Source organism: Hoplias malabaricus, chromosome 10 (genome assembly GCF_029633855.1).
Source record: "Hoplias malabaricus isolate fHopMal1 chromosome 10, fHopMal1.hap1, whole genome shotgun sequence".
Classification (NCBI taxonomy): Eukaryota; Metazoa; Chordata; class Actinopteri; order Characiformes; family Erythrinidae; genus Hoplias; species Hoplias malabaricus.
In genome coordinates this window covers 17,119,336-17,142,388 of record NC_089809.1, presented here as the reverse complement: position 1 = coordinate 17,142,388, position 23,053 = coordinate 17,119,336, and the positions used below count along the sequence as shown (strand labels likewise).

The window sequence follows — 23,053 nt, the reverse complement described above, 5'->3', positions numbered from 1 at the left end:
ACCAAGCTGAAAACCAACGCCAGGGCTTTAAAAGTAGCACCAGGCTATCTGAGCTATATTTTAGCAGATCTTTAAGATGGTCACAGGTGGGGGATATTGCTCTAGGACAGCGAGTGTGACAAACATATTTATACCATTGTACTGTATATCTACACACTACTTCCCTTTACAATAATATTTGTGGCAGAGACACACACCCAAAAAAATAACAATAAATTCAGCCAAACTGAGATTTAGCTCCTGTCCACAGCTATGGCACCAGAGCCAGGCCTTGCGCATGCATGTCTCTCAGTCAGTCAGTAACCAAAATGCCTCTTCTAGGCTGGTCTGGTAAAAAGAGACTCAATTGGTAATCTTGTCCGTTTTTATAGAAAACCATATGTCATATTTTTCTCTGAACTGTTGTTTTAAGTGTTTTCTCTGCTACTACAGAATTATGAATTGGTCTGTTCCTCCTTGTTCCAAATGGTAATAACAGCCAAGACACTTAATTACCACTGATCATTTTGTAGAGCCATGCTGTTTATCTTTTGGTTGAAATATTTTTGATGTGGAACAGCCCCCTCCAGGGTGTAATTCCTGCCTTGCGCCCAATGATTCCAGGTAGGCTCTGGAACCAACGCGACCGTGAACTGGATCAGCGGTTACAGACAATGAATGAATGAATGAATGAAAGATGTGGAACAAAGACTTCATAACTTTTAATGGATGTTGAACATTGTTCATTAATCTCAAATAAACTTGGTTTGTGACAACCTTTCAGCAGGTCTCATTAAGACACCTATCAACAGGTAGTTTAATGGCCTACTCTTCCTGAGCAAACTGCTCCAGCTGATTAAAGATTGAAGAGTGCCATCTACAGACTGCATGTTTCAGCTCTTCTCATAGGTGTTCAATTGGCTGCAGATCCAAGCTCAAAGAAGACTACTTCAGAACAGTCCCAAGATTGATTTTTTTTAGCAATAATTGCGAATTTTAAAGTGTGTTCTGGGTCAGTATGATCAACATTGTGTGTATGGTAGCTTTTAATTGCAAGAGAGTTGTACAAACATGAAATCAGTTGCAAACTTGAACTGAGTCAACTCCAAGCTTTTCAAACCCCTGGCCAAGGTTGGTCAAAGATCTGACTCTTTGGGATCTGAAAATCCAATCACTATTCCTAGCCCTAAGAGAGCAAGATCGACACATGCATCAGCCAATCAGCAACCAGCATGTGGTATTCAATAAGACCCCTGATCTGTGGTGGTCCTGCAGGGATACTGACCATTGAAAAGAAGGTGAAATGGGGATAAGGAAGTATGCAGAGAAACTTGAAGAATTACAAAGTGCTCTTGTGTGGTTAGTGGAGCTGAAAAAAAAAATGACAATGAGTGAAGATGCAAGGCAGATATTCCAAATCCAGTGATCTTCATGTATGGAGGTGTTTCCCCATCCTAAACACATTGAGCATGATAGTGGTAGTGTACTCCCATGGGTAAAAAAAAACGCATTCATTATATGTGTCTGAAAAACAGAGGGTTCAATAGAGTCACATCTTCTCCAAAACTTTCCACAACAATGAAACTCAAATATTTACTCCCTGTAATTATGTAAATTAAATAAACATCGACAGAGGGTGACAGAATCTGCATTACGCTAAACAAACTCATTAAGCTACCTAGCAGACCCTTGATGGAGGTTAGGATAATTGCAAACAACTAATTCTTTGGGCACCTTGAGGGTGTTTTACAAAGCCCCAGTTTGCATAGCAAGCAGGTCACTGTGAAACAGCTTCTGACTGTTCCATTTGTTCACTTCACAGTGGTTAAATGAGACTGAAGGTTTAGTCTAAACCTCAGAGTAAGCTGGCGCAAAAAAAAAAAAAAAAAAAAAAAACAACAACAAAGAAATAAACAAACCTAAAAAAAAACAGAAAAAAAGAGATAAAACCCTACCACCACATTAGGCTACATTCACATTACCAGGCTGAAGTGACTTCAATCTTTTGCCTTAATATGACTCTGAGATCTGATCTTTGAAGGGCTGTGTGGACATGTCAAACCTGATTTGTCAAATTAGATTTGAGTCACTTTCGTATGTGATCCTAGGTCTGATTTGTGGGCATGCAACACAAATGTGAACGACCAGATTGGATTTCATGTCTCATTTTTTTGCCTGTATGTAAGCACTTAGTTCTGTGGTCCTCAGCCCACAACGGCAGTGTGGCAAAACAACAGTGAACAAGAGTCTCGGGTTAGTTTCATACAGTGGCATATGTCCTACATAGTGCACTTCACAAATTATGAAACTAAAACAACCACACCCCAACAGGGCACTAGTTCAACAGCAAAATATTAAGTTTATAGTAGAATATAAATGGTTTAATATTTCTACATACAACACACTAAGGTGTGCAAAAACCATTATTGTCTACCCTACACTGTGTACTGCATAATGCTGAGGGAGACACCTGAATTTTGGAAAATTGGAATTTTTTTGGCTTCTTGTCCTAATCATGTATAGTGTATGAGCTGTTTGCTGTCCTCCTGAACAAAATGTGATGCACACAAGCTAATATCATGTCTGTTTATCCAGTTTTACCACATCTCATTATGGAGGTGATGTGCATAATCATATCAATATGTATGGGTTCAGGGACAGATTTGTTCGCATTCCAACCATATACAGGTCACATACGTGCATGAACATGAACCGTCAAGACAGCCAAATCTAATCTGAGCAAGAAATGTGAACATAGCCTTAGCAAACCCAGTGCTGTCAATGATATCTACCCCAGTCAGTCAATTGCAGAATGTTTTACCCCATAAAGTTGTTCATTATCCTGTATTCAGATGCATGTCCATATTAGCAAATTTGGTTGTAAAATATTGTGATAAATTAATATAGTTTTGGAAAATAGCTGTCATCATTCCTTTTAGCAAACATTAACATCCCAAATCTTATATATCTTTTTATCTTTAATATAACTAGGTACTCTGAGAGGTCATATATTAATCCAAATATGAATACATATTCCACATACATGCTATAAGTAAGTGAAAAAACTAACCAATGTCACCAAACAAAGATAATGCCACTTGTCTGTGTTTTATTTTTAGATAACATTACTTCAGCCCAAGCCCGCAAATGTTGGACAGAGGGTGCACAATACAGCTGTGCTGCCGGTCAGGCGCTGTGTTCTATTTTCCTTTTACAAACTGCTTTGTTTCCACCTTAAACCTACATCATTTGTCCTCATTCTGAAATTTTACATCCTCAGGCATCATTCTCCTAGCTTAAGGTAATCAATAATACAGCCAACACAAAAAAAAGTGCATTACAGAGATAGACAAAATCATTCTTATTCTACCTTCTAAAACAGCTGTCTATATTATAACAGTTTTGTATCATTAGACTGTTGATTGGGGAATATCAGAGCAGTGTTCAAAGACATCAAAATATTCTGTTGGCAGCTGTTTTCAAATGTTCCATAATATACCATAGTTATTTCTGACCATGCATTATGACTGGCTAAGAGACATTCCAGGAGTGGCAAGATAATGGAACACTGACTGAACCTCTTTAAGTATTACTCCACCACATACACATGTGATCTAGCAATGACACCAAGGCTTACAAGACATCAGGAGGGTGCCTGATAGCCCTTTTCCACTGATGTGGAACAGGTTCCGTTTCACGTTCGCTGACCTAATTCTGAAACACCCGCAAGTTTCCACCAACATAACCAGGTTTTGAAATATATACCCAAAATATATGTGCCTGATGAAATCAAACAACAGCACAACATAGAACAGTTCTTTAGCCAGAGACTTTAGTCAAGTTAAACCCCAAGACCACAAAGACCAATGTAAATGGTACGATGCAGCGGACCTGTTATCGGCTTTCTGATTTTAAAATAGAAAATAAATTCTGCAAGGAAACAAAAACAGGAAAATGCTCAGTCTGATTGCTTTCTGGGGCTGTGGTCTGTGTGACTTGAGGAACATTCACTATGATCTGAACCCACTGCAAACAGAGGATAAGTCAGTCCATTCTCCTGTGGCTCTAGTGCTGTCCTTGCAGCTTTCTGAATTCACACAGCCTTGGTTCCCATTAAAGTTGCTTTGGGGAAGAAAAAAAAAGTATGCTTCGTACCTGAAAGGTGACAGGGTCATAGATGTTGGGCAGGTGGAATTGCTTGAGGAAGCGTTCATCCTGACTCCAGAAGAGGCGGATGTCTGGGATACCAAATAGAACCATAGCAAGTCTCTCCAAACCCAGTCCAAAAGCCCAGCCAATCTTATTTTCTGCTCCCGCTGCCAGAAAAAAAAAAGAACAAAACTCTTGCTTCTTAATTTGTTTTTCATTTAGGAGGTTCATTCAGAAGGCAATGCCTCTAATAATGTTACATTTCCCTATAAATGAACAGCACCAGCAGATCACCACTACAGCTGATCTGTTCCAAATTCATTTTGACACTGCAATCCAAATATACCTGCACTAAAACACCAATCAACCATATCATTATGACCACCCCTTTGTTTCTATATCCAATGACCATAGAGGAGCACTTTGCAGACTATAGTCCATTTGTTGCTCTTTATATTTTATTTTCCACCTTTTGATCCTGTTCTTCAATGGTCAGGACTACCACAGAGCAGGTATGATTTGGGTGGTGGATCATTCTCAGCACTGTGGTGACACTGACACAGTGGACCTTCACTGGACACGCTGTTGGTTGGGTATTTTTGGGCGGCGGACTATTTTCAGTCAAGCAGTGATACTGAGGGCTTTAAAAACTCCAGGAGCACTGCTGTGTCTGATCCACTCGTACAAGCACAACACACACTAACATACCATGATCACATCAGTGTCACTGCAGAGCTGAGAATGATCCACCACCTAAATTATACCTGCTCTGTGAGGTCCTGACCATGAAAGAAGAGGGTGAAAAGGGGCAAACGATGTATACAGAGCAACAGATTGACTACAGTCTGTAATTGTAGAACGTGTAGGACGTGATTGTAGAAACAAGGACGTGGTTATAATGTTATGGTTGATGTGTGTGTGTTTGTGTGTGTGTGTGTGGTGTATATTTGAGAGAGAAATTCAACCAACCAATACTGTCAAGAGAAAAACACAAAAATAATAATGGCTAGATTTCAGGGTTCTCACCTAATTAACACTACATATGTTAACGCTAGTCCCAAGGCTATCATAAGTAAACAGCATGAAAGGGCACTGTCAGCATTTAGGTTTTAAACAAATAAAGCAATCAACCCTGTTGGATAAAAGAACAACAGTTTTATGACTCCGTAATACTATTAATATTGCGACTGTTTAGTCATTTTTAAATTAAAGTATTTATGTGATTTAGAACTCCACAGACTGCAGGTTCCAGTGTGTGGCACAATGGCAGAACAGGTGTAGTAGCTGTCACACAGCTCCAGGGCTCTGGGGCTGTGGGTTCGATTCCGACCTTGGGTCACTGTCTGTAAGGAGTTTGGTTTGGTTCCCATTCGTAAATCTAACCTGTAACTGTTTGCTGCATCTTCACCAGCATAAATAGTTTTCTGAACCAGAAAAGTTAGTGGTTCCGCTTTATATTAAGTGACTCTAATAACTGTGTGGTTACACATGAACAACATATACAACAACAATGTAACTACTGATGGATTAGTACCTTTTACAGATGGTTTACACAGCAAAACTTATTTAATTATATATGTATATCAACTTTAGTATTGCCTTTTATAATTACACAAGTGGATCTTCATAGTTGTAACAGCATATTCTCTCTCATGCAATTACATTCATGTAAAACATGTTTACTTACATTAGTAATCAGACTGGAATAATATTGTTTGTTCCAGATGTATTTTCTGACAGGTATGTATTAACTTACATTAAGACATTAAACTGGATTTGCCATAGTTTCTAACATTTAGCTAATATTTTTGTTATTGTTGAGACATTGTAACCAGTTTCAGCTTTAAACCATTCTGTAATGTGATAGTACAGTGGATGTCCCTCATTTCACAATGTAACTTTTATGAAATTATTTAAATGTGTTGCATTATTATTACCCATAATTAATGTCTATTTTACCACTCAATTATTACACAGTACCTAGACAACTAAACAGGAACTGTCCAAATATTTTAAAGTGTAACTTTTACATAATTACTCTGGAATAACTGCGTTGTAATATGGTAACTTGATCATATCTGTAATTACAAAGTGCTTATATACCAACTACTTATTTTAACCTTTTCATAATTATTCTGGAATAATTAATCATTAAAGACTAATTAAAATTAAGCTACTACTTGTCTCATTGTAACATACAGGGATTGGACAATGAAACTGAAACACCTGGTTTTAGACCACCAATAATTTATTAGTATGGTGTAGGGCCTCCTTTTGCGGCCAATACAGCGTCAATTCGTCTTGGGAATGACATATACAAGTCCTGCACAGTGGTCAGAGGGATTTTAAGCCATTCTTCTTGCAGGATAGTGGCCAGGTCACTACGTGATGCTGGTGGAGGAAAATGTTTCCTGAATCGCTCCTCCAAAACACCCCAAAGCGGCTCAATAATATTTAGATCTGGTGACTGTGCAGGCCATGGGAGATGTTCAACTTCACTTTCATGTTCATCAAACAAATCCTTCACCAGTCTTGCTGTGTGTATTGGTGCATTGTCATCCTGATACACGGCACCGCTTTCAGGATACAATGTTTGAACCATTGGATGCACATGGTCCTCCAGAATGGTTCGGTAGTCCTTGGCAGTGACGCACCCATCTAGCATAAGTATTGGGCCAAGGGAATGCCATGATATGGCAGCCCAAACCCTCACTGATCCACCCCCATGCTACACTCTGGGCATGCAACAGTCTGGGTGGGACGCTTCTTTGGGGCTTCTCCACACCATAACTCTCCCGGATGTGGGGAAAACAGTAAAGGTGGACTCATCAGAGAACAATACATGCTTCACATTTTCCACAGCCCAAGATCTGTGCTCCTTGCACCATTGAAACCAACGTTTGGCATTGGCAAGAGTGACCAAGGGTTTGGATATAGCAGCCCGGGAGTGTATATTGACCCTGTGGAGCTCCCGACGGACAGTTCTGGTGGAAACAGGAGAGTTGAGGTGCACATTTAATTCTGCCATGATTTGGACAGCCGTGGTTTTATGTTTTTTGGATACAATCCAGGTTAGCACCCGAACATCCCTTTCAGACAGCTTCCTCTTGCGTCCACAGTTAATCCTGTTGGATGTGTTTCGTCCTTCTTGGTGGTATGCTGACATTACCCTGGATACCATGGCTCTAGATACATCACAAAGACTTGCTGTTTTGGTCACAGATGCGCCAGCAAGATGTGCACCAACAATTTGTCCTCTTTTGAACTCTGGTATGTCACCCATAATGCTGTGTGCATTGCTATATTTTGAGTAAAACTGTGCTCTTAAAACTGTGCTCTTACCATTCACACACTGCTCTTACTGGTGCAATGTGTAATTAATGAAGATTGGACACCAGGCTGGTCCAATTTAGCCATGAAACCTCCCACACTAAAATGACAGGTTCATTGTCCAACCTGTGTATATGCTATTACTACAGAATTGCATATAAAAGTTATTTAGCAATTGTATCCTAATAATGACAGGACAATTTCAACACATTCATCATTTTATCAGTGAATTAAACCTATTTAGACAAGGTTAATGAAAGATTGTATTTTATGTTTAGTAATAATTTTGTAACACATTTAAATAATTTTATAAATATTACATCTTCTATCACAATACTATCACATTACTATCATATTAAAGAATGGTTTAAAACTGAAATTGGTAACAATGTCTCAACAATAACATAAATACTTGCTAAATGTTAAAAAAGTATGGCAAATCCTGTTTAATGTCTTAAATGTAATTAATGCATACCTACCAGAAAAGGCTTCTGGAACATAACAATCTAGTTCCAGTCTGACTACTAACTAAACTTGATAGACATATGTAATTACATCAGCTTTACTACTGTAATCCATCTGTAGCAGGTACAAATTCATCAGTATGTACATTGTAGTTGCATATGTTGTTCATATGTGACTACGCAGATATTAGAGACACTTCATTTAAAGTTGGACCAAGTTAGTTCCTAACTATGGGGGTGGGGGGTGGGTGGGGGGTCGGGTCAAGATTGGTTATTCAGAGTGTGTAGTTCCTTGTGATGGAGAGTAGCCCTGTTCAGGATGTGTCCCTGGCTCACACCCAAAAATTCCAAGTAGGCTCCAGAGTGAGAGAGTGATTGAGTGAGCGAATGTCCTAGTGACGGCTCCCTTTGACTGACAGGAATTCAGCAAAGCCGTTGCTGGGATGAAGAATTAGAGCCTGTTGTATTTGTCATGAACATGATTTGGTTTGCAACCTGGGATGCACCATGGCAAGAGGTGACCACATACGATACCCGCTTATTTCATTCGTACACACCTGCTTTTCTGCCTACTCCAGAGTAGCATTCCATCAGAGTTGAGGAAAAGCTGCTTTATATGGTAATGAAGGAGCAACGCAGGGGTCAAAGCACTCAGTCGGCAAAAACAGACACCTGAATAAATGCGGGCCTCGTGCACCCAGATCAATCAACTCCTACGTCCTGCCTCCTGCACCTTTCATTAATTACTCCCATCCCTGCAGAAACAACTAATTAACTTCCTCGCACTGGAAGACGGAGGCGCTATTTCAGATGTCTGCAGTAGTAGTACCAAAAAAAAAAAAAATAAAAATATATATATATATATATATATATATATATATATATATACACAAATATTAATAATAAAAAAAAATACTGATTTTGAGTTTGCATGTCTCTGTTGCTCAGCCCTGATTGGAGCTCTCCATGGCTGGCGATTTGGAGTGGGTGGAATCCAGCCAGAGCATTTCAGCAAAGACTCTGGGCAGAGGATTGATGGATGAGCTGATTGCTATCACTTGCCTGCCACTGCAGGTAACGAGCACATCAAGAGAGATGAAAGAGAGACATAAAGCCATGTGACATGGTTAATAGCACAACGAGCTTGAGGCTTAGCTCAGCACACATGCATCGTGCCAGAGACGTCAGCCAGGAGACAACGAAGTAGGCGTCAGCCGCGACCTCAGATTAGTGCTTTGGACTGGTATCATGACGTCCCACGACTGCTTTCTCTCCCTCTACACCAGGGCAGTGAGGATCAAGTAGAGTACTTATAGAACTAACCACTTTTATACTTGGCCCACACTACAGGATTTTTACAAATCCTACCTGGTGTTGAATATGTGAGACACCCCTCATATAATGACCTTGTTCACAGAATGTTCTGTGATAGATCATGTTTAGTCCTCGAATAGTGCTTTTCCACCAACGAGGAGCCAACAGCACAGGTAGCTGATAGAGCATAAAATTTACATGGAACTGATTGGCACTGAACATGTGCATTAACAGTGCCAGTGGGGCTAGGTACAGCCTTAGTCATTTGGAAGACCAGTGTGGATTTACGGTTGTTGAAGGATGCCAGGGCTGTAAAGATAGCTTGGAGGGAGGTGGGTCTGAGACTCCAGATTTCACTGTTGAGACTGGGCTCAATTCAGCAAAGCACTGGGTACACAAGGGCTGGGCCCATCAAGTAAGCTTTGGTGTTGCTGATTGGATATATAAAGAGACACAGTAACCCCATAGGTTTGGGTTAAGAATACAGGAACAGTGGCTGCAGGTAGAAGGAGAGTGGGGTGGGCCCTATGTGGAGATCTAATGATTGGCGTGGAGTATTTTACATTATAATCCATGTATGATCATCATTATAATATGATTATTATATATAAATAACTAGTAATAAATAGGAATGTGCTCCTTCCATGTGTGTGACATGAGGTGCATTGTCTACTTTCCTGCACTTTTTATAAGCTCAGCCGGATGACTCAGAACTCTGCCATATTTACATATTTTATTATACTCCACTCTGATCTGAACTCGTTGTAAACAAAGAAAAAAAGTTCATTTGGTGGAAAAGAGACAAAGGTCACCACACTAAACAATACAACCTGAATGTAACACCCCTTCTGAATAAAAATTGCTAACACCCAACACACAGCTCCAGTCATCAAAACCTCAAGGGAGTTACTCATGAACTGCTACATCATGAGAGTAGGCAGGAGTTTCTCACAAAGTAGATGAAAATAAACATAGTAGATGGCCATTAAAACATAACCCTATGTCGGCTCCCACTGGTTTATAATCTTTCCGGCCTGACGTTAGAGTAAGAGTCAGCATCCACCCCACACTACAGGACACTGAGTCGTGAATATTGAACATGTTTGATATTTACAATTCACAGTCGGGGTGGCCCAGACAGGACCAGGAGAAAATTAGAAGAGGAAAGATGGCACTATCCAGTACATAATTTGGGATGAAAAACTTTCATGATCATTCATAAATCAGAGTGTTTGCCATTGTCAACCTGGTTATCCTGTACTGGACATAACATGAATTGGGATGCTTCGAAGTAGCTACACACGAGCATAAATTCATCCATGGGTGAATGCCACACAATGACTAAACAGGTCTAAAACACTGGGCTGTAAATGTGTGTGTAAAGGTTCATCCAAAACCAGCATGGTTCCCTCCCTCCTTAAATGAATACGAATTAATTCTTACAAAAGTAATCTAATTACTTTGTTTAATGTTGTTTTTCAAAGGCTATGTTCACAAAAAAATTATATATGTATATAGATCACATCACTTGTTATATAAACTTTAGAGAATATCTCCACACCATTTGCTAACTCTTCAGTCTGTTTGCTGTTGGAAACAGGTCTGATGAGTTTACTAAGCCCTAGTGTTAGTAAATGTGCATTTAAAAAGTCTGCAATGGCCCAGGCATTTTCTCTCTGCTCATGGCCAAGAAACGGCATATGGAGGTGTTTAGACTACAGACACCTTCAAATGTTGAAAAGCATGAACAGAAATGAAGATGTTGCTTCCTTCCTGCTCCATAGGTGGGAAATATTGATTTATTTTTGCTGTTTCATATTACATACATTGGAATAGTCTCTAAATCCGCAAGAGCACTAACTGCATGGAAGAAAATACAGACAGAAAGTGCTACAAAACTAAGCAACTCGAGTTACAAATGTGTTTCTGTGGTAATTCAAGCAGCAAATAAAATGCATAGCAGATAAGTAAGAATATAGTACAGTACTTCAGACACACAGGTGTGTGATGTATTCCTCCCTCCCCAGCCAATCACAGAGGCCCAGAGATGCTGGCAGGGGAGGCTGGCAGTCTTACACTCTTCACCTTGCAATGACATCAGCAGGGCTAACAGTCCTTGGCAGCACTCACATTCACAGCTTGACGCCTCTATGCCATCCCCTCCCTGCCAATCCCTCACTCCCTCCCTTCATCTCTCCCTCTCTCTCTTTCTCCCTTTCTCCCCATGTCCCTCGTCCCTCTAATGCTCACCCAAGTCTGCTGCTTACTCTTCTCTCCCTGTCTATCGCTCATTTTCTCCCCTCCACCTATCCTTTTGCTTCTCTTTCATCACCTATCGGTCACTCTCTCATTGTTCCAGCTATCTCTCCCCATCAATATATCCCTCCTCTAGCACCATTTCCTCCCTCTTTCCATCCATCTCAACTCCCCCCTACCTACCCCCCCCCACCCCACCCTCACAAGATCCCTCTTCCCTCTGGTTTTCCTCCAGAGTTAATGATAAATTTGCACCTGCATTGTCCCCTCTGGTTCCAGTAGTCCTGAAGCACCTGCGGCATTGCATATTAATATCAGTGGACAAAGATGGGTTAGTGTCCAATGTAACGGCTCACTGCTGGTGGAAGAGCAGATGATTTCTTTTTCTTCTACAAAATGAATGTCTACTTGCTGAATGAAGCATGCAATACTATAAGGGTCCTGACAGACCAAGAAGACTGCTGTTCAATGGGTGTTGGGCACAGTCGTAGATTGCACTGATGGCTCTACTTAGCCCCTGCCTAGCCTTGGCCTGAGAGGATGAATAACATTTCAGCCCTTAGCCCAACCATTTTGCGGTAGGGTTGTCCCAATACTTGTTGGGAATGAGGGGTAGGGCCAAGGGTGTAGGACTATATACCCCTTGAAATAATTTTTTAAGAGGCAGGTTTCAAGCCAAGGTCTTATGAATGCTTTGTGAATCACAGGCAAGATGGCCATGCAAGTCAGAAAAAGCCAAAAATGTCAGTATTTCTCCTTGAAATTTTGATAACCATTGCATTATCTCTACATTTTATTTAATGTTGTTTCAAAGCGTTATGTCCAATTACTTCATTACAAGCAGAAAATGTTGGTAGTTGTAAGCCGATTCCTTGGTAAGCAGCTAGTAGGTCCACCTTAAATGGTGAAGCAATTATGCTCTAGTGCCTGTAGCATTTAAGGAGGAACTGGATGTTTTAAAAGGGAAGGCCACTGAATAAGGGGTTGAATAACAGAGAGTTAGGAGTTGGTGATAATATGTGATTATCAAATGCTTTTGAAGGCATATGTAGCCCTAAATGTAACTATTTTAAAAGTTCAGCAGTAGTGCTCTGATATCACTGCAGACCGGCAGCAGAGCACCGATGAAGTGCTGCTCCGAAGGGATGTCCCATTTTGTAGAGGAAGACTGTAAACACTACAAATTTTTACTTGGTTCCAATGGGCAAGATAACACTCAAATACAAATGTGTAGAAGCAAACTTGGATTCACCCAGAGTGTGTTGAACCAAACAAAGGCTAGCAAAGGCGGAATGCATGTTTTCCAATTGGCTGAACAGCATGACAAGTAACAAGTCACAATACATGTTACAAACAGCAAGGAAAGCAGTTTGCCTTTTCTCAATTACATTAACCAATTAAAGATCATATACCATGTCCAGATGTTTACACACATTGCTGAAATTGAGTATTTCTGCCACCTACTGTGGACGCAGATGTTCAAGTGTGCACAAAGCTTGTACAATCCTTTTAGAGAAATATTGGGGGAATACTCTGGAAAATACTCTGGAACAGCTGCACATAAGTTTAAAATCACATAATGCTAGTGACTATGCCTTCCACTATGAACATTATTGCCCACTTCTGCAATATTGCTCTAGCCACTGCTTCAGGATTTCATGAAATGCAATATAATCGCAATTACAAATGCCTGCAAGGTGCATTTAATTTGAAACACTGGATACAGAGAAGAGAGTACGTAGATTAAAATAGCTAATGTTAAGTTTGATAGGTTTTACTGATAAAACGAACATTCACAAAGGAATGTGTCCCACCATGCATCCCACCGGTGCTGAATGACTCCAAGCTCTGTTCAATTCCTTAGTACTCCACAATGTGCAACACAGCGTTTTGGCTGTACTACATTACATTTAAAGCTGTACCAAAACCACAGAAAGCCATGGCAGATCACGTGACTAGAAATTTACACAAGAAGCCAGTATTTTGATTAATAACACAAGTTACCTCAGCTAACACTGCTATCATAGCCCTGTACAGTTTTTAGCAAATTTGTGAAGAGGTAGTAAATTGATATCAAGTGTGATGAAATGCTGAATGCTTCGTTTCATTTTATTTACACAAACATAGTGTAAAAATGAAGTTGAATCTGACAAATATGACTACTAACTAATGTCTAATGTTAAAAGTGGCAGACTGACCAGGGTGCTTCTGTTAGAAATGGAAAGGCACACGATGTAGAAATACTCTGTATACTGAAAGGCATTCTAAAATCACCACATTCAAAATAAACACAGTCTGTTACAAGGATATAGAACGTCTAACCAGCTTCATGTGCCTAAAATGTCCAATAAATGTTCATGTATATCACCATTACATTAGCACTAACATATTAGTAGAATCCCATAGGAGTGCTAATAGAAAGTAGCCTCATAGTGGAGCTCAATTATTTTTCCTGGCTTTTTCACACACTTTTGACATTTATGGCCTGAAGTGAAGGCCTAACTCTAATATTCACTGTCCCTCACTGAATTATAGAAGTACATGTTCTGTCAACACTGTGATGCTACACAATAGGCACAAACTCTTCTGAAAGAGCAGTGCTAAGATGTGTGAAAACTACAGAGTGAATAGGTGACCTATAAGGCTGTCCCAAGGTGAGAGCAAAACTTCTATTAGGCAGCAGGCAAGTAAATCCTGAGCTGAGTTACAGCTCACCTTTCGTAAGTGGCATTTACCTATGTGTGCCGGATAACAAAAATGTCACCCATTGATTCTAGATGATGATTCTGCTCGCCTTACCAGGTGACATTTTTTATAAGAAGACTGCGAAAAAGCTGTGCTTTAATGTAAAGAGACGATCGAATTACCAAGTTATAGCTACTTCAGCTGACTATTTTCTCCTCTTTCACAAATCTGATTCTTTTTATAAAGTCTTTCCACCTCTGCAATTATGGAGTGGGCAAAAAAACATCCGATGTTACTCAGAGGTCTTTAAAAAGTATTTCAACCAGAGCAGAAGCTAATCCTACACATAAGGCTTCAACATCCACTTTCAGGAATCCATTCATTGATCTTCGCCTCCGTCCAAAAGGTTGTAAAATCGGTATGACTCATCTGAATCTAAGCACAAACCACCAAACTGTACATTACTCTCTTATCATAATAATGAAAATAGGGTTTTCACTGAGTGAGCAATTCTCTTGAAGTGGCTCTGTATGTACCCATGTGAGCAAAAGATCTGTGGAACCCTGCAGGCAACACTGACAATGGAAGGAGTCAGCTCATTCTGATAGAAAACACAGGTTCACATTTGCATAGTGTGGTTAATATGGATTTTTTTTTTAGTATTGGCTCAGGCATTCGTACAGAGCCACTGTAATGAATAAGTAATGGGGGGCATTAATAATGCAGCTTGATTAGTAATGGAGCGCAATGTTTTTGTGTTGCGTTTCCTACGTCGATACGAAGAGAATAAGAGATGCACTTCTGGTTTAAGGGGAAAGGGGTCGGCATGACAGGAAATGAGTGGTGTTTCTGGTGAGGGAAAGGAGGAGTAATATTGCTTACGTTCATTCAGAAACAGAGGAGAGAGAATCATAAGAGCATTATTATATTCAGTGTTATCCGACACATGAAATAAAAGAGCAGTCAGAGTTGCAAGAACTTTCCCACTGTTGCAGTATATCACCACTGGCACTTCTGATGCGGGACCCAAAGGAAGCTCTTGAGTGAATATAAGGCAACAAAGACTAGGTAGAGGCAATTAGCAGTTTCAGTTACTTTAAGACACACCCACTCACTCACCCACTTATTGAATCAAATCTCTGACTCTCTCACCTCAAAGTCTGTGGACACAGTGTTTAAAAACTCGAGTAGTGCTGCTTTGTCTGATCCACTCGTACCAGCATAACACTATGTCACTAACACTATGTCATTGTCACTGCAGCACTGAGAATGATCCACCACCCAAATCATATCTGCTCTGCGCTGGTCTTTTGTGGGGGTCCTGACCACTGAAAAACAGAGTGGAATTAGGCATATGAGGTATACAGAGCAAAAAAGAGGTTTCAGTCTGCAAATGTATTAGTGCTCCTGTATGGACAGTGAGTACAGAAACAAGGAAGTGGTGTAAATGTTATAATTGATCTGTGTATGTTAGTGAGCTGGACAGTATCCAGTATGATTAGATCCAGAACAAATCATCCAACAGTAATATTAGACGTCTCTGATGTTCTTACCTCTGAATGCTACCAAATCCAAGCAGCAATGTTTCCACTTTTAGTAAAAAGCCTTCACAGAAAAGCACTAACTTATCGAAATCAAGGGAGAACAGAGTGAGATACTAACGATTCTGTGCATGTGATTTAAAAGAAAAAAAAATCAGCCCAGGAGAACTTATGTAAAACACAGGGCATCACCCCCTATTCATAATGCACAGAGTGACCAGAGCTGGTCAGACCCCTGGCTTCTGTAACTTTGGTTTCATGCATGCAGGAGACGAGAGGAATCTCCCTGCTTTATGATGTACACTCCTCTATCAGAGGTGATTGGATCTGGAAAAGCCCAAAGGAATGTGTGAGGGTAGAGAGGCCACAAACGCAGAGTCATGAAGTGCCCTAGCTCCGGGGTCAATGCTGCCTGTGATGAGCACGGCTGCAGAGTGAAACTGTGAATATGAATGACAGAGGAGAAGACTGCGCAGACACACTGAAGACATTATTACAGAATCACAACACAGGTCACTAGAATATCACACTGCCCAGGCTTAGGCTGAGGTGTTACACTCCAAAGGCAATACAGCATTCTTTGGAGTGATGCCACAGAAGAATCACTTTCTTTTCTGTTAACGGCTCTTTAAAGACAAAATAGTGAGGTTCGAAATTCACCTCCAGAAGTGTACAGTCCCAGCTTAAACCTCATCAGAACCAGCTCTCACATCACTGTTTATGGCATTGTGACACCCAAGAATGTCGTTCTCTGTCCCTGGGTGATACAACAAAGCTGCTTTTAAAACAAAGGCAGCAAGTACAGCTAATTATACATGAGAGGTTGACAATGTGGCTTAACCTCCTATAAACGCTGGATAAAAAGCAGGCTTTAGCTAAAGCTCCACAGTTCAGCTCTACATTCCATTTGCATTTAATCCTTTCTAAATTAAAGAATTGTTTTTAATGTTGTGTGTTTGATTCCACTCCAATGCTCCAAAATAATAACACTTTCTGCACATCAAGATGCTTGGTTAAAATTAAAGTGAAAGGCACTGGACAGGACATGTGGTCACTAACACCAAGAGAAGACAAAGTCTCTTTTTAGATCATAACTTAAACCATAAAAAAATACACACACACGCATAAATATATATATATATATATATATATACCATCATAGTGTCTAAGGGTGCAAATAACTGCAGTGTGGTTTTGTTCAAATAATAAGTTATATTGCATTATTTTATATTTCTATATTTTTTATTTTATAAATAAATTTTACAAACAATTGCCAATAGCAATGGCACCATCAGTTATGAAGCCCTCTGCATGTCCGTTAATACATTTTATATTATTTATATCGCATTTTATTTTTACACAATAGCAATGGGTGGAGTAGGAGTTTGTACAAAATAAATGAAATACATCAATACATCATCATAAAATTCATTATATTATAATAGGGTTTCATTTATTTTGGGCGGATGAGGGTGGGAGGGAGGGTCACTAAATATAAACAATATACTTGAAAGTTGGGAAAAATTATATAGTAATATATAAAAAGATCACTCATTCAGTGCCAGAGCACATTTACTTGGTGAATAAGAGTAACCACTTATTTAGCCCCAAGACTTAGATAAGGAACTGGACAAGTCAAGGTGTGATCCAGCTAGTTGCAAGACAAAGGTGGGTTTTGCTGTTTTAAGGCACACTCCTAGAACCTAATGCTACCCAAGGATTTGTTGCAAAGGCTGGCTGGAGAAAAAGATTTTTCAACAGACATAATCACTGAAATCACAAAAAAACCCTTCTAATTTTGTTGCCATTTCTTTCTTCATTTAATGATTCATATACTGTAACTGCTTCCTTCTTATCTTTTTATGAGGGGTGCTGCTGGTCCGCAACCCTTCCAGAATCACTGGGTGCAACACAACTTGGACACACTCACCACATCACACGCACTCAACTTGACAACGTGATTTTGGATAGAGGGAGGAAACCACATAGGAAAAAACAAAGGTGAAGAACTTTTCACAAACAGTGATGTGAGACAAAGACTGAACCCAGGACCCCAAGACCCTGGAGCTGTGTGGCAGTGATGATACCTATTGCAGAAAAAAATGTGCTGCCAGTTTCTCTTTATTATTTGGGTTCAGAGAATATAAGCAATGCACTATAGATTTCTTTGAAAATTTTCACGATTTATTTTTGAGATTTGAAATTCTTGGTAAAATCTGTATAAAATATGTAAACTGTAAGTGACCCCAAAAAAAAAAAAAAACCTGTCATTTGAAATAACACATAGGCCTTACACATCCGTGGCCATGTAGCTCCATGACACGGAGTAGATAAGCATTAATGCTGGAGAGGGCCTAATTTATGAAGCTATTACATCTCAATTAGTGCAGCTTGGTGAGGCTTGGAGAGGCCGGCTGACAGCTCTCTCTGACTGCTCTCTGTTCCCACTGCTCCAGCTGCCAAGGGAACACCGTTCCCCTACACTCACAATGACATTTTCATTCTGCTCCTCTGCTTCAATCTCCCTTAAAAGGGTTAGCATGTGTCCTCCCAGCTCACAGAGCAGAAACACTTCCTTGCAAGACCTCATTATTTACTGTGTCAAAGGTCAAGGCCTGTAGACCATTCAATACCAATGCTGTTTTACTCTTGAGTCCCCACAAGTCAGCAGAAAATTCTTCTTTAAAATGTACTCTGTTTAAAAAATGCTTTTGGTTGTACCTTGAACTAGCAACTTGGCTTTTGTTGAGACTGAGTTAATGGAGATTCGTGTAATGAGCTGACAGAACATGCGTATATTTTAAAATGACAGTTTCAGAATCATGTGATGCTCCACTGATCTGTAACAGGGAGAAGAGGGCCCCTGCCCATGCTACTCTGGGTTTAACACTGCAGAAACTGCACTATACAAGATTTGAAGTAAGAAAGCACCCCGTTCCCTCCAAACTCCCCCTCAATTTTAGGACCGTGCTGTAAAAATGCACAGCTAGGATCAAAAATACATAATCTTACCTACTGTTCCTTTAAGGAAGTAAACCCATCTGAATGATTTACAGTACGACACATCAGTACTTTACATAATGTAAATTAAACAAAAATCCAGTTTAGGGTATTTTTTTATTATTATTTTGTAGCCACCTTCTTCAAGAAGAAGTTACAATTCTAATCATGTTACAGAGACAGGTAATAGTGTACACTGCACTCCACCCTACATACTGGGACTGAAAATAGGAGCTCAGTCACACTGTACCCACCAAGACTTTTCTCCCCACTCACATTTTCACAGTGCATTGGTCTTATTAAGTGCAATCTTATTCAATTATTATACGTAAATAACATGTGCACATGTATACATCTCATAGTTTACATACATATGTGTATATTTTATCAGTGCAGTTATGATTGTGTATTGTATATAAGTTATTGTTTGTTTATATTGTACTTGTATTCCTTGTGTATTTACTACAGAGAAGGACTCACCTTTATGACTGTGTTAATGCAATGTGACAATAACACCTCATGTTAAAAGATGTAATCTTTGATTAGATGTATTCCACAGTCAGTCGTGTGACTTAAAGGAATGTCTATGATTGTGAGGAAACTCTGTTCTCTGGTTTGTTTCCATTCAGAAGTATTTTAATGTGGAATTGTAACATATAAATGACTGTTCATACGTAGCTGATGTTTAACTTGTTTGTAAGTTTTTAATCACTCTTTGAATTACCACAGAATCTCCTGTTGCTAGAGTTGTTCCATTTTGCAGCACTTTCGGCCGGTGTTTACTTTCATGCAGTTGGTGCTTTCCCAAATTTAGTGTCAGTTCCATATACAGCCAAACTAAGTCAGTATTACCCCCATATGGAGCAGGAATATAGCAATATCCTCATCTCAGTTCAGCACTATATTGTGACTCAAGTCAAATTCCAGGAATAAGAGGATAATAATAATAAGACAACTTTCAGGAGTATAATAAAGACTACGGTACTCTCTATCATTCCTAATCTGAAGAATGACTGAGGGAGTCAGGGAGGAGATTTTTAATCATCAGTTTTCTCATATTAAGCCATTAAACATATTCAATTAATTGAGCAATATAACATTTAAGCTCCCCAATCATTTGATCCGATATTTCTGTATGCCTTTAACATTCATTGCCAGGAACAAAATATGAAATGTTAATCTACATGTGAATCTTAAAACTAATTCCTTTTCGGCATTTCTTTAGATATTTTATGCCCTAGTCAAAGCTGAGTAACAGCAGGGCGTCCGCCCGGAACAACTGAAGTTGAGATTTATTTCCACTATTTGGCCAAAGGACTGAGGACACCTGCACATTCAACAATTTTTCTGAAACTAATTATCATGTAAAGTAAGTGCACCTTAAATTAGCTTTATTTACTAACTACAGGAGATACTGTATATGTACTTATAGTTGAAAATAAATAAGATTAAAACGATATAATTATTTTATTCACATAATTCAAGATTCATGATTTTATTGTGACACTGGGGTTACACTGTAAAATGAAATTGTGCTTTGCTAGTACTCTACTAATACACCAGCTATTAAGACATAGGTATAATAAAACTTTTATAGCCTACATGCATAATTTTAATTAAGAAATATAATTTTAACTATAACTTAAGCAAAGTTTAGACAGGTAAGAGGTACAGTCATGGCCAAAAGTGTTGGCACCCCTGACGTATTATTATTTAAAGTATTTATCCCAGAAAATTATTGCAATTACACATGTTTTATTATAAACATTTATTTCCTTAGTGTGTAATGGAACAACACAATAAACAGAGAAAAAAAAAACATCATTTTAAAAAGGTGTCGGACAAAATTACTGGCACCCTCAACTTAATATTTGGTTGCTCAACCTTTGGAAAAATAACAGAAATGAATCGGTTTCTATAACAATCAACAAGCTTCTTACACCTCTCAACTGGAATTTTGGACCACTCTTATTCTGTAAACTGCTCCAGGTTTCTCATATTTGAAGGATGCCTTCTCCTTGCACACAGTCAAGGCACCCAGTGCCAGAGGCAACAAAACAACCTCAAAACATCTTTGAACCTCCACCATATTTGACTTTAGGTACTGTGTTCTTTCCTTTGTTGGACTCATTCTATTTTCTGTAAACAGTAGGATAATGTGCTTTACAAAATACGCTTTATCTTGATCTCATCTGTCCACAAGACATTTTCCCAGAAGGATATGGCTTACTCACATACATTTTGGCAAACTGCAGTCTAGATTTTTTTATGTCTCTGTGTCAGCAGTGGGGTCCTCCTGGGTCTCCTGCCATAGTGTTTCAGTTCATTCAAATGTCGACGGAGAGTTTGTGCTGACACTGATGCACTCTGAGCCTGTAGGACAGCTTGAATTTCTTTGGAACTTGTTTGGGGCTGCTTATCCACCATCTGGACTATCCTGCGTTGCAACCTTTTATCATTTTTTCTCTTCCATAAATGACCAGGGAGATTAGCTACAGTGACATGGGTTGTAAACATCTTGATAATGTTGCCCACCATGGACAAAGGAACATCAAGATCTCTGGAGATGGAATGGTAACCTTGAGATTGTTGATATTTTTCCACAATTTTGGTTTTCCAGTCCTCTCAAGTCCTTCATGTTCTCCACGATTAGTGTGGCACAGAAAGACAAACAATGCAAAGAATCAACTTCTCTCCTTTTTATCTGGATTTAAGTGTGATATTTATATTGCCCAAACCTGTTACTTGCCACAGGTGAGTTTAAACGAGCATCACAGGCTTGAAACAAAGTTAGTTACGCACAATTTTGAAAAGGTGCCAATAATTTTGTCCGGCCCACTTTTGGAGTTTTGCATGAAATTATATCAATTTTGGCTTTTTTCCCCTCTGTTTTTTGTGTTGTTTCAATACACACAAAGGAGATAAACATGTGTATAACAAAACATGTGCAATTGCAAACATTTTTGGGAGAAATACTTAATTTTCTAGAAAAATGTCAGGGGTGCCAACGTTTTTGGCCATGACTGTAAACATAATAGGCAACTTAATATTGGTATATTGCTGTGGTAGCAATTGTGCCAAAGAGCATGACAGTAAAATATATGTGTTAATATATATGTGAACACTGTGCAAATTGCATTGCAACAGTGCACTGTGCAATATTGCAAACAGTAGTATGACAGCAGCAAATAAAAGTAATAAATCAATTACAAGAGTGCAGGTGTATGCATAAGTGTGTATTATCAATAACGTTACGTGTATGTGTTGTGTGTGTGTTGGTCAGAGTCCTTATAGGCAAGTCAAGGTCTTGTATTTCTCTGAATAAAGGAGATAGATATTCACAGAGAGAGGATATTTGTACACAAACATGATTGCAAGAAACTGCACTGTGATAGATCGGATTGATTCATTCAGTCTTCAGCTGCACAAGAACTCCCTCTTCATAAATATGCAGAATTTATTTATAACTGGATCAATGGATTTTAAGATTATACAGCAGACTTGAAAATACTTGTGCAACCACCACACATTTAGCGAACCATTACTGCAAATGAAAAGCAGTGCTTCCAAATCAATGGTTCACAAAATACAATAAAATAAGAGTTAATCTGTACTAAAAAATGAAATCCACCATTTTTACAGGTAAACGTGTATGACCCTATCTCTAGCATTTACAGATTATACAATGTGCCCCAACTCCCAGCCCCCCTTTTTAATTATTACTATATTATGCAATGAATGAGCAATGCGCTATGATTTCTGCTGACTTTCAATCTGACATTACTGTCAAACGCAATGGGGAGACAGCTGGCATTTTTAGGCGAGCATTAGCATAATGGAATGTGTTAAGCAATGAGCAGGGAAAGTGAATTCAAGATACAATTTCTGGGTTAAAAAAAAAAAGAAAGAAATGCTGTAGCAGTTCCTACATACAGAGCAGGTCTGAATAGGTTATTTTTCATTGCATGTTGAATATGACTGGGGCAGCCAACATTTAATTACAGCATCAGTAAACCATGTTGAATTATTAGTTGACTAATAATGGAAGTCAATGCATGCAAAAGAATAGCGCTGGTGGCTAAACCGTCCATCAAAGCGCCGGTTCAGTCCAATTCACGCTAAATGATGGCACTGTCATTGCGTTTATGAACAGGGCCCTGCTTTCTTTGAGTACTGAAGAGTATAGAATGATTTAAAGTGTTAAATAGATCCGTAACAAACAGTAAAGACAAAAGCTATTGACTGGAATGTCTTTCCAGACATTCTTATTACTGGTGGAAACTTATTACTAGGACTGCAGTGCGGTGAAGGTCGACAGATTGATTTTTCTTAAAT

General features: G+C 39.2%; 1 protein-coding gene across 3 annotated transcripts in view; it reads right to left on the bottom strand.

The window, feature by feature from the left end:
- The window catches only part of fars2 (phenylalanyl-tRNA synthetase 2, mitochondrial), a 181,514-nt gene that overhangs the window by 81,133 nt on the left and 77,328 nt on the right, over window positions 1-23,053 (bottom strand). For all 3 annotated transcript variants that reach the window (XR_010804352.1, XM_066683027.1, XM_066683028.1), the window contains exon 5: window positions 4,135-4,295. Coding sequence is in view for 2 of the 3 variants with exons in the window: in XM_066683027.1 (XP_066539124.1) it covers window positions 4,135-4,295 (161 nt within the window). In the remaining variant the exon portion in view is untranslated. The remainder of the gene's footprint in view (window positions 1-4,134; window positions 4,296-23,053) is intronic.